Source organism: Caretta caretta, chromosome 13 (assembly GCF_965140235.1).
Source record: "Caretta caretta isolate rCarCar2 chromosome 13, rCarCar1.hap1, whole genome shotgun sequence".
Classification (NCBI taxonomy): domain Eukaryota; kingdom Metazoa; phylum Chordata; order Testudines; family Cheloniidae; genus Caretta; species Caretta caretta.
The window spans coordinates 34,206,443-34,223,253 of record NC_134218.1 but is presented as its reverse complement, the minus strand read 5'-3'; the positions used below and the strand labels follow the sequence as shown (position 1 = coordinate 34,223,253).

At 51.0% G+C, this 16,811-nt stretch overlaps 1 protein-coding gene across 1 annotated transcript; it reads left to right on the top strand.

Annotated features, from left to right (window-relative positions):
- The first annotated feature begins 4,892 nt into the window (after window positions 1–4,892).
- On the top strand, window positions 4,893–5,831 carry LOC125622625 (olfactory receptor 5V1-like). The gene has a single exon (XM_048820751.1). It carries the CDS (start codon window positions 4,893–4,895, stop codon window positions 5,829–5,831), a length of 939 nt encoding a protein of 312 aa, XP_048676708.1.
- Window positions 5,832–16,811: the final 10,980 nt, after the last annotated feature.

Below are 16,811 nucleotides of genomic sequence, written 5' to 3'. Positions count from 1 at the left end.
GTACTTCATAGAATCATAGGACTGGAAAGGACCTGGAGAGGTCATCTAGTCCAGTCCCCGGCACTCATGGCAGGACTAAGTATTATCTAGACCATTCCTGACAGGTGTTTAGGTGTTTAACAGCTACACTGCTATTTTAAGTGATCTACCTCAGTGAGAGCGAGCGTGAGTATGTCTACATGAGCTAGGACTCACACCCCTAGTTGATTGTGTGGACTTACACTAAGTGTAAGGTGTTAGTCAACTATTGGAAAGGGCCTCCTCCCTCACCCCATAGGGAGGGTGGCTCTACAACCCAGAGAGACCTATTGGGTGAAATGTCCATTCCATTATATGGTACAAAAAGCATAACTGTAGTGACAGATCCTGAAACAATCTTAACAATTATTAAAGGCAAACTCCATGCGTCAGACTTGATAGACAGATAGGTTTACTGAAAAACGAATAGAGTGACCCAAGGATGTTACCATCGTGTTTATAGACTTTGCAGCCAGTTTTGACTCACTGCATCAACCAGCGCTGTGGATACAGCTTCACCAGTGTGGGGTGCCTGAGGGCTTAGTGTACCACAGGGAGGAACAGTACCATGGTACATTGACCTGTGTGAGGGTCAACGGTTGTATTACAGACCGGTTTTCAGTTGAATCACGGGTGTGTCAGGTATGCAATCTCTCACCCTTTGGTATTTAATGGTATAATAGACTATCCGATGACTGAGGCCCAAGGAGGAGGTATACCATTTAAAGATTCATCTTTAGTGGATCTTGAATATGAGAATGATATTGCCTTAGTTGGAGAGACTACTGACCAAGAGCTGAGGAAAAATAGCTTAATCTATGATGATAAAACCAAAGCCATGCTTGCCTCCTATACATCAGAAATGAATGACTTGGTGATGCACATGGAGATAGCAATGACCTTGAATGGGTGAATAGTTTTACCTCTCTGGGTAGCTGGTTGGCAACAGGAGGTTCTCTATGCGAAGAAGTCACACATCTGATCAGTTTTGTGTCACTGGCATTTCAGCATCTTCAAAGGCCTCTGCTTGGCTGGCAGAATGTCTATGTGACCACTAAGAGATGCGTGTGTTAGTGTCACCATGGCTGCATTAGCATGATGTGTATCTCCTGCTGATGATGGGCTGCTGATTTATACAATGTGAACAGCTTCAGCAGAAGAGTCTGAGAAAGCCTTGCCCTAAATTACGTTATGGCCCAGAGATTAAAACACTTTTCTGAGAGGTGGGGGTGGGGGGGCTAACTTCAAATCTCTTCTTCACAGCAGGCAGAGGTGGGAAGTGAATGAGTGAATTTCTCCCACACCTGAGTACCCCAACCAACAGGCTAAAGATATTGGGGGTGGGTGCTATGGGTCCATATGCTGGATTGTAATTTGGACTCTCCCTCTTTCCCCCCATTAATGAAAATATTTGGCAAATAGGTGTCAAATTTGCAAATAGTAGAGGGTCAACCAAATAGTGACTGCTTTTTGATGGGTGCAAGAAAACAATGTTTCATCCCCTATTTTTTTTCTCACTATCTCATGAAGTCTATTTGCTCCATTTACATTGTGGCTAGCATCTTCAAAGTACCATATGGGAGAGAAAATGATTTGCTATTTGGGTGTCTAGCTCCTCGGGTGCTTTGAAAATCTGACCCTGTCACTAAGGTTGGATACCTACATCCATTAGGCTCCTTTGGTAATCCAAGCCTCAATTCTCTTATTCTTATGCATGGTAAATTGCTACTTAAGGACTGACCCGGCACAGTGTTACTGGTAGGTTGTTACAGAGAGTGAACTTCAGGGATCTTGCCCCAAGGGGAACAGGATACCATTTAAACAGCTCTCAAGAATCACTTCTTAGTCTTGCAGTCAGATGAGGACAGGCTTTTTGCTCCACTCCCAGTGCTAACCGTACCTCCCTTGTCAGATGTAAGTGTTTGGGGTAAAGAAGAGTTGATATCCTGAGGTGCTGTATTGTGGAGGCAGATAGAGAGACTAGACAGACAAATCAGTAAGTAGGTAGATAGTCTAAGACAATAAAGAGAAAAGCAGAGGTCAGAATGATCTCACCATGTTTATGATCCACATTAAAAAGGCAGGTGAGTTGATTCATATTTTTATTCCTTTTTAAACTTATTTTACCCTTTCCATTCCAAAGGACCAGATTTTGTCCCTCCTTATCTAGGAGTGGGTTTCTCTACCAAGTCTCATTGGCTTCTGCCTGCTCATACAGTGACAAGGTGGGTGAGGTGATATCTTTTATTGGACCAACATCCGCTGGCGAGACAAACAAGTTTTCGAGCCACACAGAGCTCTTCTCTCTCATCCACAGAAGTTGGTCCAATAAAATAGATCATCTCACGTGCCTTATCTTTCGAATATCCTGGGACTGAGACAGCCATAACTACGCTGTGTGTGCACATAGAGTAAGCTGCAGCACAGGGGTGATGGTTGGGAACCCAGCTGCTACTTGAATCACCCATCTCTCTCTCTCTCGGCAGCACTGAGAGAGTTCATTTGGTACATGTGAGCTGTAATTTTTATTTTTGGAGAGTGTGGTGTGTGTGAGTGTGTTTTATGGGCCTGGAGAGGAGAAGACACTTAGTTTTAATAAGAATGTAAGAATGGCCATACTTTTTCAGACCAATAATCCACCTAGTTCAGTATCCTGTCTTCCAATAGTGGTTCACGACAGATGCTTCAGAGGGAGTCAACAGAACATTGCAATTTATTGAGTGATCCATCACCCCCTGTTGTCCAATTCCAGCTTCTAGCAGTCAGCAGCTTAGGGACACACAGAGCATGGGGTTATGTCCCTGACCATCTTGGCTAATAGCCATTGAAGGACCTGTCCTCCACGGATTTATCTAATTGTTTTTTGAACCCAGTTATAGTTTTGGCCTTCCCAACATCCCCTGGTAATGAGTTCCAAAAGTTGATTGTGTATTATGTGAAAAAGGATTTCCTTATGTTTGTTTAAAACCTGCTGCCTATTAATTTCAGTAGGTGACCCCTGGTTTGTATGGGATGTGAAAGGGTAAATAACATTCCCTTATTCACTTTTTCTACATCATTCATGATTTTGTAGATCTCTGCTATGTTCCCCCTGAATCGCCTTTTTCCAAGTCAACAGTCATTTTAATCTCTCCTCATATGGAAGCTGTTCCATACCCTTGATCATTTTTGTTGCCCTTCTATTTTAATATATCTTTTTGGAGGTGGGCCAACTACACAGTATTCAAGGTGTGGACATACCATGCATTTATATGGTGGCATTCTGATATTTGCTGTCCTATTATCTATCCCTTTCTTAATGGTCCCCAATATTCTGTTAGTTTTTTTTATTTCCGCTGCACATTGAGCAGATGTTTTTAGAGAACTATCCACAATAACTCCAAAATCTCTCTTCTTAAGGGATAACAGCTAGTTTATACCTCTTCATTTTTTTTATGTATGGATAGGATCATGTTTTCCAATATGCATTGCATTTATCAACACTGAATTTCATCTGCCATTTGTCACCGAGTTACCCAGTTGTGTGAGATCCCCTTGTAACTCTTCTCAGTTTGTTTGGGCTTAACTATCTTGAGAAATTTTCTATCATATGCAAAAATTTTGTATGATTTGATCTTTTTTCGAGGTCATTTATGTCTATGTTGAAGAGCAATGGTCCCAGTAAAGATCTTTGCGAGGGCCAGCTATTTACTTCTCTAGATTGTGACATTTCCCCTTCACACAGAATCTACCTGGGCTTACATTCAGGTTCTAGTATAAAGTCAATCTCTGTGCTTAGGTATTTGTCTTATGAGTTGATAATGAAGGAATGGTTATTTTCTCTCTAAGGTCATATGGGGAGAAAAATAAATGGGACATTGGAGAGAGCATTGGCCTCATTCCCATTCCCAATGAAAACTAATGTCAAAATAATCACTGACGTTTATGGGGGCAGGATAGATGCTCTTCTATATGTAAAGCCTGATATTCAGACATGCAGAACAATGAGTCAAAAGTCCCACTGAGTCAGAGTTTAAATGACTTAGGAACAACAGACCCATTAATTTTCTATCAGGCCCTTCTTTTCAAGTTTGTCACAGTGCCGAGAGAATGTTTGCTGGTCCCATTCACTTCTTTTTGAAAAATCCTGATGATTTTAATAGATATGACTCCAATCATACACTACAGATATTAAATAGTGTGTTCAACAAAATTATCTAGAACAACTGACAAAATGTAATAGAGAAAGAGATTATTTTTAAAGATTTGTCCAGATGCCCAGCTATTACAAATTGGCCAAAGCTCCATTGGAGTCAATCTTCCAGACCCCATGCTGCCCTAACTCATCTGTAGCTCTGTTGAAGTCATAAGGCCAGATTGAAGAGAGAGTGTGGGAATGCCTTCATAGCCTTGGGGTTAGAACCCTCATCCCAGATGCAGAAGTCCAAGCATCCAGTAACCCTGCTGCACTGCCTCTTTTATCATGTATCCACAGCGGAACAGGGTCAAGAGGAGAGCCTGAGGGAGGCCCACAGCAGACTGTCCCTTAGTCACACCTGAGCAGGGTATTTGTGAATACCAGCGGGACCTGATGCTGGAATTTAGGCATTGAAAGTGGCACTTAGGTGCCCAAGTCCTTTTGTTAATCCAGCTCATTTTGTCAATTTAAAACACACAAATTCCATGCAGTGTCTCTGTCTCTGTCTTTCTCTCTCTCTCTCTCTCTTTCTCTCTCAGTTTACTCTGTTTAAAACACACCTTTTATATGCAGGAATAGGGCTCTCTTTACAGGCATGCTACTGGTCTGAGGATCTCCACATGCTGTTTCAATTTATTTTTATGAGAAGTGTTAATTTCATTTTTTTCTGGTCTCCCAGATCAGATTTCCTAAATAAATGCCAATGGAAAATCAAACCAAAGTGACTGAATTTATTTTTCTGGGATTTTCCAGTGACCCACAGGTGCAGATTTTCCTCTTCCTGGTGTTTTTAGTTATTTACCTGGTTACTCTGGTTGGGAACATACTGATCATGCTAGTGATTGGAGCTGATTCTCACCTTCACACCCCGATGTACTTCTTCCTCTTCCATTTATCCTTTGTCGATATCTGCTATTCCTCCATCACAGTGCCTACAATGCTGATGAACTTCCTAGCAGAGCACAACATTATTTCAGTCAATGGCTGCATTACCCAGATGTTCTTCTTTAACCTCTTAGCCGGTACAGAAGTTTTCATTCTTTCAGCAATGGCTTATGATCGCTACGCTGCCATCTGTGACCCATTACATTACACAGAGATGCTGAGCAAAGGGATCTGTGTTCAGCTGGTGAGTGGGGCATGGACTATCGGGTTTTTATATGCCCTGCTTAACACAGTTTTCACCTTCAGGTTGCATTTCTGTGGGCCCAATGAAATCCGCCATTTCAGCTGTGAGCTCCCTCCCCTATTACAACTGTCCTGCACAGATACCTTCACCAGTCAAGTGGTGCTTTTCACTTCTGCTGTGATGCTTGGAGCAATCTCCTTCCTCCTCATCCTGATCTCCTACATTCACATCATCTCCACCATCCTGAGGATGTCTTCTGTGCAGGGCAAGCAAAAAACCTTCTCTACCTGCAGCTCCCACATGATTGTGGTTGGTTTGTTGTACCTGGGAGCTTTTATCCAGTACACAAAGCCCAGCTCAGTCTCCTCTGTAGCTCTGGATGAAATGGTCTCCATCCAGTACAGCATCTTGACTCCCATGCTAAACCCCATCATCTACAGCCTGAAAAACAAGGAGGTGAAAACAGCTCTAAGGAATATATTGTGTAAATTCAAGTTTCTCAAGTAGTGTTGAACTGTGGGTAACTAGTGTTGTGATAAATGAAGGTGGGGAGGGGAGCTCCCTTTTATGGACACCCAGCCAGTCAGTAGCTATAAAATCCCTCTTAGTAGCTGTTCTCTAACTGCTCTATCCGTAAAGGGTTAAAAAGTCTCACTGCTATGCATAGGTAAAAGGAAGTGAGTGGGCATCTGGCCAAAAGAGCCAATGGGAAGGCTAGAACTTTTTAAAATTGAAAAAAGACTCCCCTTTTGTCTGTCTGTCTGTTGTTCTCTTGGGGAGAGGCAGACAGGGCACATCTATGCTGTGAAAAGCTTGAGTCAGGTATGAAAAAATCATCAGTATCATACCTAGAAACTACTCATTTAAACCCCAGATATCTAAGTAGATTAGGAAATGTCTAGGAAGATGCAATTAGGTTTATTCCTTTTATTTCTTGATGGCTTGTAGATTCCTCTATGCTAACCCCAGGTGCTTTTGGTTTGTAACCTTTAAGATAGACCTCAAGAAAGCTATTCTTGGTGCTTAATCCTTGTAGTTGCTCTTTTAAAATCTAGCAATAGCTGAGTTCCCAGATGTATTTTCTTTCCTTTTTAAAAAAATAAAATGTACCTTTTTTAAAGAACAGAATAGAATTTTTGTGTCTTAAGAGGTTTGCGCACATGTTGTTTAATTAGCTGGTGGCAACAGCTGACTTTCCCTTTTTTTTTCTTTTTTTTCCCCCTTTCTCAGCTCTTCCCCAGAGGGGGCATGGTGAAAAGACTTGAGGGTACCCCACAGGAAGGAATTCTCAAGTGCGCCTTCCTGGGCTCTCAAAGGGGTTCTGCACTTGGGTGGTGACCTACCAATCCAAGGTCAAAGAAAAGCTATAACCTTGGGAGTTTAATACAAGCCTGGAGTGGCCAGTATTGATTTTTAGACTCCTTGTGGGCCCCCACCTTCTGCACTCGAAGTGCCAGAGTGGGGAATCAGCCTTGACATGGTGGCAGAGCAGTTTTGAACCAGAGGCACAGACCTCAGGATTTTAAAGGGACGCATTTTTCCTTTTGGCAACCTGTAAAGCTGGGGGGGGGTGTCTCTTTTTTTTCTTTTCTTTTCTGCCTGAGGGGGAACAGCCACACAAAGGGTAGAGCCTGCAAAGACAGGGAGTCCAACAAGCAGTTTATTTTTTTTTCTAGCTTCGTGGCAACGAAATAGCTAGGCTAGAGTATAGCTAGGCCTGTGCATGAGGTTGCGGTCAGGCACCGAAACCCTAGAGCAACCAGTCTTCCCAAAGCGGCAAGCCATGGAGAAGGCAGACCCAGATCAAGCCCAGACATCCAGCCTCATGACAGAAATGCAGGGAGGGGATGGGGGACTGGAGATTTCCCTGGAGGGAATGGTCAGCCCTCCCCAACCCAAGATCCAGGTGCCAAGATGGAGGGATGCCCTTAACCCAGACAGAGTTCTAACTACGGAAGTGTCATAAATATAAAGGGAAGGGTAAACACCTTTAAAATCCCTCCTGGCCAGAGGAAAAATCCTCTCACCTGTAAAGGGTTAAGAAGATAGGATAACCTCGCTGGCACCTGACCAAAATGACCAATGAGGAGACAAGATACTTTCAAAAGCTGGGAGGAGGGAGAAAAACAAAGGGTCTGTCTGTGTGATGCTTTTGCCAGGGACAGAACAGGAATGGAGTCTTAGAACTTAGTAAGTAATCTAGCTAGATATGCATTAGACTGATTTCTTTAAATGGCTGAGAAAATAAGTTGTACTGAATAGAATGACTATTCCTGTCTGTGTGTCTTTTTGTAACTTAAGGTTTTGCCTAGAGGGATTCTCTATGTTTTGAATCTGATTACCCTATTTACCCTGTTTACCCTACCCTATTTACCATCCTGATTTTACAGAGGTGATTCTTTTTACTTCTATTAAAATCCTTCTTCTCAGAAACTGAATGCTTTTTCATTGTTCTTAAGATCCAAGGGTTTGGGTCTGTGGTCACCTATGGAAATTGGTGAGGATTTTTACCAAACCTTCTCAAGGAAGTGGGGTGAAAGGGTTGGGAGGATTTTGGGGGGAAATACGTTTCCATACAATGCTTTCCTAATAAAAATAAACCCAGATAAACGTTTGGTGGAAGTGGAAGGGCAAAGGGTAAAATAGTTTGTATCGTTGGGGAACTTTTAACTTAAGCTGGTAAAAGTAAGCTTAGGAGGTTTTCATGCAGGTCCCCACATCTGTACCCTAGAGTTCAGAGTGGGGAAGGAACCTTGACAGGAAGAAAGGAATTTCTTCCTAGAGATGAAGCGCTGGGAGGCGGAAGTGGAGGTGAAATGCTTGGAGTCGGAAGCAGAGGCAAAGCACTTGGAAGCAGAGGAGAAGCGCTTGGAGGTGGAGGGGAGGAGAGGAGAGAGCCAAAACACTTGGAGGCAGAAATGGAGGTGAACCACTTAGAGGTGGAGACAGAGCTGAAGCGCTTAGAGCTGGAAAGGGCTAAGCTGGGTCAACCAGGTAGAATCATAGAATATCAGGTTGGAAGGGACCTCAGGACAACGACCTCCCATGTCTTATATCAAACACTCCTGGTAATGCACCCCAGAAGATATTAGCCTTTCTCGTGGCTGCATAACTTTACTGACTCATTCGATTTGTGATCCACAATAACCCCAGATCCTTTTCAGCTATGCCACCACCTCGCTAGTTATATCCCATTTTGCAGTTGTGCTTTTGATCTTTCCTTCCTAAGGGCATGTCTACACTGGCACCTCACAGTGCTGCAACTGTGCTGGAGCCCCCCCAGCCGGTGGGAAAGGCCAGGGCAAGAAGAAGGGGAAGGGCCCCACTAAAACCACAAGGCCCTCCATGGCAGGGGCCACACCCACTGCTGCGGCCCCACCACTGACCACGGTGTCCTTCCCTGCTGCCCCCTCCACCAGCTCTGCGGGTGTCCCTCCCTCAGCCCCCAGGATGTATGCCCAGGCGGCGGCAGCCCCCCCGCCTGCCGCCTCGTCATCTCTCCTGCCCACCGCCTCTGCCACCATCAATAGCGGCCAGGGCCCCTTTCCCACCATGACAAGGAAGCACGGTGTCCAATGCCTCCTGGTGCCCGCCTCGCCCCACGTGGAGACCTACGTGCGGGCGTTGGTGAGGGTGGTGGGGCCCTTGGCTATTGTGGTGGCCTCCAAAATGTACGGGAAGGTCGTCTTCTTCTTAGCATCGGAGGCTGCCACCCAGGAAGTGGTGGAGAGGGGCCTGGCGGTGTGGGGGGGTGTTTGTCCCCCTAGAACCACTAGAGGACCTGGGCGTCCACCTGGTCCTGACCTCTGTCCCTCCTTTTATCCCCAGTGCTGCCCTGTTACCCACCCTTTCCACCCTGAGGAAACCTGTTTCTGTTATCAGCCCTCTCCCGTTGGGCTGCAAGGACCCCAGCCTCTGTCACACCTTTTCCTTCCTCCAGCAAGTGCAGCTTCTACTGCCATCGGCGGCACGTGACGGAGAGGCGCTTGAGGGGTCCTTCCTAGTCCCCCACCAGGGGGCCCGTTACCGGGTGTACTTCTCCACGGGGGAAGCCCTGTGCTACCTCTGCCGGGCGTCGGGGCATGTCCGAAGGGACTGCCCCTTAGCCCGGCAAGGAGGGGCACCTGGGATTCCTGAGACCCGGCAGGACATCGGCCCCATCATTGCCATCGCCCCTGGCTGCCCGGTACCCGAACCCGCCCCCCATCCTCTTCGGATCACCACTACTCCCGCTCAGGCCCAAGGGGCACCTCCCCTACAACGCCCAGACGAGCGGGAGAGCCCCGCCCTCGCTGCTGACAATCTGGCGGGGCCTATGGAGGAGGGTGTGGCAGAGATACCACCAGGCATGGGAAAGAGCCTGCCCCAGGGAGAATCCTCCCTCCCTTATGCTGTCCCACCGTTCCCCCCCAAGTCCCTGAGCCATCGCCTTTACCCCCTGACACGACCCCTGCTAACCAGCCCCCAGATGATGCCATGGAGGGTCAGGCCCTAGTCCAGGGGAAGCGAGGCAAGCAGAAGGCTCGAGCTCCACCTCATCTAACCGAAGCGGAGGCCCCCCGGAAGACCAGAAAGGGGGGCACCGATGCCGAGCCTTCTGCTTTGCCCAAGAGTGTGTCCCATCCACCAGTGTCAGCCGGGAAAGACGTGGCAGCACCGGAAGGTAGTGTCTCCCCTCCACGGGAGACCCTCCCCTCCGAGACCCTTGAGGAAGCCCCTTCTGTCCTGACACTATCTGAAGCCCCCATGAACCTCTAGGCAACCGTTGTGGCGGGTGCCAGCGGGGAGAACCCCGGGGCGGCGGAAAGTGTCCTCTCCTCCATGTTCGAGGAGATCAGGGCCCTAGATCTGACCCCGGTTGCCAAGGGAGAGGACAATTTTTTGCCAGCAAACCTCGATCTGGGCGACCTCACTCCACCCCTCTTTTCCCCATGCTCCCTCCCCCTAACTGCTGCTTCTGCTCCCACCTCCGAGGAGCCCCTGGACTCCTCCATCGACCCGGCCACTGATGGCACCCCGCTGACGACCACTGACCCTGCTCAGGTGACAGTTGGTGCCACGCGGCCGGGACACGAGTCGCCAGGGGCACCCCCCGGTTGGTGCAGAGCAATCAACTTCCTTCCTGGGCAGGGGTCCTACAGAAGAGAATCCACCTCCTGATGCTGTGGCCGCTAAATCCACCATAGAGCCCACGCCCGGTATCACTGAGAGCTCCCTCCTCACCCCCTTAACCCTCAAGCCTGATCGGGAGGCGCCACCATCCAGCTGCTTGCCTCCCAAAACCCAGAACCTTGCCTCTGCCCCTGCTCCTGCCTCTATCCCTATCCAGTTTACCTCCTGCAATGTTATCGCTGCCCCCGGGGCTGTCTCCATCCCTTTTCCAACTGATGACCCCCAGGGAGCGGCCTTTGTGTTCTCCCGCCCCGACCCAGTAGGGGCTGCTATTTTCCCTCCACCGCCCCCCATCGCCCCAGGTCTTGAGGCGGGCCTAGAAGCTCCAGCCCATCAGGCACCCCATCAGGGGTCCGCACCCTGCTTGCCCATTTTAGTGGGCCACGGGGCTGCACCAAGGGCCCCGCCGGGGAACAATCGGAAAACCGTAACCCCACCCCCCCATGAGCTGCGAGGAGAGCTGCGGAAGTTTTTAGAGGATGTCCGTGGCTACCGCAACAAGGTACAGCTTGCTCTCCAGCGATGGGGGGACTTTTCTCAAATCCTCCGGGCCACAAGGGCCCTCATGGGGGAAGTTAAAGGGACGGGGAAGCGGGATGCCGCGGCCTACTGGCGGGTCCACGTCTTCCATGAACAATTACTCACCTACGGAATGGGTCAAGGACTGTTGCACGGCCCGCTGGGGGATGCAAGCGTCCCTGCCAGTGAGGATCCCCCCTGGCCCTTCCCATGACACCTCTCATCATCGCAACGTTGAACACCCGGGGTTGTAGGATGGCTTTCCGCGGGTCCTAGGTGCTCTCCTTCCTTCGGGAGGGAGGGTACTCTGTGGTTTTCCTGCAGGAGACCCATACGGATCCGACCACCGAAGACAGTTGGCGGCTGGGGTGGGGGGACAGGGTCTACTTTAGCCATTCCACGGTTCAATAGGCTGGAGTGGCGACCCTGTTCTCCCCTGACCTGCGGCCCGAGGTGCTAGGGGTCGCTGAGGCCGTGCCGAGTCGCCTGCTGCATCTCCGGGTCTGTATGGAGGGGCTCGTGGTTAACCTCGTTAACGTCTATGCCCCGACATCGGGCCCGGAGTGGCTGCAATTCTATCAGCAGGCGTCCGCCTTCCTCGGCACCTTAGATTCTCACGAGTGCCTGGTCCTGGGAGGGGATTTTAATACCACCTTCGAGGAGCGGGACCGCTCGGGGAACGAGCAGAGCCTGGCCGCCGCGGACACCCTCCGGGAGATAGTCAAACATCACTCCCTAGTGGACATCTGGCGTGACCACCACCCGGATGACAATTCCACGTCCACCTTTGTCCGGGTGGAGGCCCATCGGTCGAGCCACTCCCGGTTGGACCGCATTTATTTATCACGCTTTCATCTCTCACAAGCCCACTCCTCCAGCATTGAGCTGGCCCCATTTTCTGACCATCACCTAGCCACCGTGACAGCCTCCCTCTGTGCGGAGAGGCCGGGGCCGGCCTATTGGCATTTTAACAACAGCTTGTTGGAGGATGTGGGCTTCGTGACGTCATTCTGGAAATTCTGACTGGCCTGGCTAGGGCAACGGCGTGCCTTTCCCTCGGCGCGGCGATGGTGGGACCTGGGGAAGGTGCGGGCCCAGCTTTTCTGCCGTGACTACACCCGGGGCACCAGCCAGCGGAGAAATTCGGAGATAGAGCAGTTGGAATGGGAGGTCTTAGAGATGGAGAGGCATCTGGCCGCCAGCCCCGAGGACCCGCTCCTCTGCGGAGCGTGCCGGGAGAAGCGGGAGGAGCTCCAGGCCCTTGAGGTCCATCGGGCCCGAGGTGCTTTTGTTCGATCTCGCATCCACCTCCTTCAGGAGATGGATCGCGGCTCCCGCTTCTTCTATGCCCTGGAGAAAATGAGGGGAGCCAAGAAACACGTCACCTGCCTCCTGGCAGAAGAAGGCACCCCCCTCACGGAACCGGTGGAGATGTGCGGGAGGGCCCAAGCCTTCTATGCAAGTCTTTTCTCCCCGGATCTGACCGACCCGAGCACTTGCAGAGTGCTTTGGGAGGAGCTCCCTACGGTCAGAGAGAGTGACCGAGACCAGCTAGAGTTGCCTCTCACTCTGGCCGAGTTCTCGGAAACCCTCCGTCGTATGCCCACTAATAAGTCTCCAGGCATGGACAGGCTGACCGTGGAGTTCTACTGCATGTTTTGGGATGTCCTCGGCCCAGACCTAGTCACCGTCTGTGCCGAGTCTCTGCAGAGCGGGGTCCTCCCTCTTTCATGCAGGCGAGCCGTGCTTGCCTTATTGCCGAAGAAGGGGGACCTCTGCGATTTACGAAATTGGTGTCCCGTCTCGCTCCTCAGCACGGACTACAAAATCGTAGCGAAAGCAATCTCGCTGCGGCTAGGTTCTGTGCTGGCGGACGTGATCCACCCAGACCAGACCTACACTGTCCCGGACCTCAGTATCTTTGATAACCTATTTCTGGTTCGAGATCTTTTGGAACTCGGGTGTAGAGACGGTCTGTCGTTCGCCCTCCTGTCCCTAGATCAGGAGAAGGCGTTCAATAGGGTGGACCACGGGTACCTCCTGAGCACTCTGCAGGCGTTTGGCTTTGGACCCTAGTTTGTGGGTTTTCTCGGGTGCTGTACGCTTCCGCAGTCTGGTTAAGCTCAACTGGACCCTGAACGAACCGGTCAGCTTTGGGCGAGGAGTATGGCAGGGGTGCCCCCTCTCGTGCCAGCTGTACGCTCTGGCGATCAAGCCCTTCCTCTGTCTCCTCCGAAGGAGGTTGACAGGGTTGGTGCTGCGGGAGCCAGAGCTGCGGCTGGTCCTGTCGGCATACGCTGATGACGTGCTCCTCATGGTCCAGGACCCAGGTGACTTGACGCTGGTGGAGGCTTGCCAGGCCATCTATTCAGCAGCCTCCTCCATCCGGGTCAACTGGGTCAAGAGCTCTGGCCTTGTGATAGGAGACTGGGAGCAGACGAGCTCCTTCCCACCCGCGCTTCAGACCATCTGGTGGAGCGCGGGTCCGCTGCTCTACCTCGGCATTTACCTTTCTGCCACGCATCCCTCTCCGCCGGAGAACTGAGAAAATTTAGGGGGCGGGGTGATAGAGCGGCTCCGGAAATGGACAGGACTACTCTGATGTCTCTCCATCCGAGGGAGAGCGCTGGTGCTTAATCATCTAGTCCTGTCCATGCTCGGGTACTGGCTCTACACCCTGGTCCCGGCCCCAGGTTTCCTGACCAACCTCCGGACATCGATTCTGGGGTTCTTTTGGTCAGGAATGCACTGGGCCCCTGTAGGGGTTCCTCATCTACCCCTGAAGGAAGAAGGACAGGGCCTGAAGTGTCTGCACACTCAGTTCCACATCTTCCGGCTTCAGGCCCTACAGAGGCTCCTCTATGGTGTAGGCAGTTCGGCGTGGGGCATACTGGCGCATGCCATCCTGCGCCGTATCTGAGGGCTCCGATATGACCAGCAGCTGTTTTATCCCCGTCCAGGAGGTCTTCCGCGAGACCTCTTCGGGCTGCCGGTCTTCTACCAGGACCTCCTCCGGACTTGGGAACTGTTTTTAATGACCAGGTCCATGGCGGCCACCGAGGGGGCAGATCTCCTCGCGCAGCCCCTGCTACACAACCCCCAGCTCCGTGTGCCGGTGGAGTCCCGCTCGGTGCACCAGAGCTTGATCCTGGCAGAAGTCACGAGAGTCGGAGACCTCCTGGACTACGACCGGGGAGACTGTCTGGATCCCCTGACGCTTGCTCGGCGCATGGGGCTGTCCAGACCTCGTACCCCCCGGCGCGTACTTCAGGAGGTGAAGGCCGCTTTGCCGCCCGCTGCTCGAGCTTACCTTGACTGGGTCCTGCTCAAGGGCATGCCCCACCCACCCTCTACCCCAGGTCTGCCGGACCTTTTCATTGGACCCCTGCCCCGTGGACCCAATTGACCCCCTAACCCCTTTACTGCAAGCCGGCTGCATGAACTGCAGCCGGTATGTTTCCAAACCGTGCCAAGGAAACATCTATACACGCTCGTGCTCCACACCCTTCACGCCCTCACCCTAGTGTCCCACCCCGAGACAAAGTGGTGAGACCTTCTGCCACCTTTGGAGGGTAAAGAGCCCCAGTGGGCCAGCCTATTTTCTGCCTTGGTTCCGAGGCCTGTCGGGGACATCAGTTGGCGGCTCCTTCACGGAGCTGTGAGCATGGGCATGCACTTGGCGCGGTTCACCCCCATCCCAGATACTTGTCCTTTTTGCGGTGTGAGGGAAACCCTGGAGCACGTAGATTTGGAGTGCGCCAGGCTGCAGCCCCTGTTCTGGCTCCTCACAAATCTTTTATTACGTTTTTGGTTGCATTTTTCCCCTTTTTATTTATGCACTCTCCATCCGTGGCCTCACAAAGTCGTGGGATCTCCTAGTTAACCTCCTCCTAGCCCTGGCTAAAATGGCCATCTATAAAACCAGAGAGAGGAGGTTGGCCGATGGAATTTCCTGTGACTGTGGGGCCGTTTTCCGGTCCTCGGTCCATTCACGTATCCGGGTGGAGTTCCTCTGGGTGGCGTCCACCAACTCCCTTGATGCTTTTGAGGAGTGGTGGGCGCTGTCCGAGGTTCTCTGCTCGGTGTCCCCGTCCGGTTCCCTTTGTTTGACCCTTTGACTGGGGGAGAGAGTAAGGGACCCCAGCCCGAGCCATTGCTGCTGCAGAGACCACCACCTTAGAGGGGTCCTTTCACACGCGGGTGCACGTGCCCCGCTCCTGGATTGGCCACCCCACAGCCTGCCCTTCTTGTTGGGTGCTTTCAAAGGAGGGAATTGTTGGTGACACTGGGCGTGGCGCCAGGTAACTCGAGGGGGTGGCAGACCTTGACAGTTGATGAAGCCCCCTCGCTCTGGGCCACGAGGTAACTCGAAAGGGTGCAAGACCACAAGAGTCGAGGAAGCCCCCCGCCCTGGGCCCAGGCAAGCTTGAACACTTACCTCCCCTGAAGCTAATGAGAAAACAATTGTGACTGGTTGCTGTGTTACACATTGCATATGCAGTTGTTTTTGTTTTGTAAGTGTGTTATGCAAATAAAAATACCTTTTTTGCTTCAAAAAAAACCCCACGCTCCTGCTGCCTTCTGGCCATGCTCTATCACACTAGGCACAGAGATGTGGGGTGGCTAATGCAGCATCACACAGGGTGCGTCTACACTGCAGAGTCCACCATGGTTCTGACACTTGTTTATCACCAAACCTGTTGCCATGCACAGGGGCATGTTAATGTAGATGGAATATGTGGGCTCAGCCAGTCACAGGTCCTAAAAAGATCCTCTCACTGTCCAACAAGCGGGGACTGGGGAGACCCAGAAAACAAGAGGCTGAGTGTCAGACTTGATGGCTACCAGCAGAGATGGGGGCAGGGGGAGAACCAAGGGCTGGGCTAGCAGGGGGCAGAGGTTCAGGAGGGTCAGGGCAGCGTCAGAGCTGGGGATGGGGAAAGCTCAGGACTGGGCGAGCTAGGAGTGAGTGGCACCGGCAGAGCTGTTTAAAGCCCACACCTTGGCTAACACACCCTGTCAATTTTCCACTCCCCAGCCCACCTGGCAGGTTATTTCCTTTTACTCCCAGTTCCGAGGAATTCTTGTGACTGGCTTTGTTTACTGACTGTATACCCCTGGCTCTCTGCCCAGTTGGGCTCCATTTCAGCTCTTGATCACAGTCTGCAGGGGAGGAGAAGCTGGAGGAAACACTGACAAATAACCTCTGGAGGCCCCGGCAGCAAAGAAGGGAGAGAGGCCAGATGAGCAGGGGAAAAGCCTGTGTCTACACTGCAGAGTCCACCATGGTTCTGACACTTGTTTATCACCAAACCTGTTGCCATGCTGTCAAGGTTCCTTCCCCACTCTGAACTCTAGGGTACAGATGTGGGGACCTGCATGAAAATCTCCTAAGCTTACTTTACCAGCTTAGGTTAAAACTTCCCCAAGGTACAAACTATTTTACCCTTTGCCCTTCCACTTCCACTGCCACCACCAAACGTTTATCTGGGTTTATTTTTATTAGGAAAGCGTTGTTTGGAAACATTTTTCCCCCGAAAATCCTCCCAACTCTTGCACCCCACTTCCTGGGGAAGGTTTGGTAAAAATCCTCAGCAATTTGCATAGGTGACCACAGACCTGGGTTGGCTGAGAATGTCGGCACGTAGTGCACAGCTTCTTGATCTGCTGTCGCTGCATATGCCCAAGGGTCATGGAGAAGTTCACCTCTTCCATACCACCAGCACTTTTCCCTTCGTAGTAGACACCTTCAGGCCACTCAGCATCATCTCCTCCCTGGGCTGTAAACTGACAAAC

Bases quoted from the DNA above. Each gene is read 5' to 3' on its own strand.
- LOC125622625 (XM_048820751.1), top strand. From the start codon at position 4,893: ATGCCAATGGAAAATCAAACCAAAGTGACTGAATTTATTTTTCTGGGA.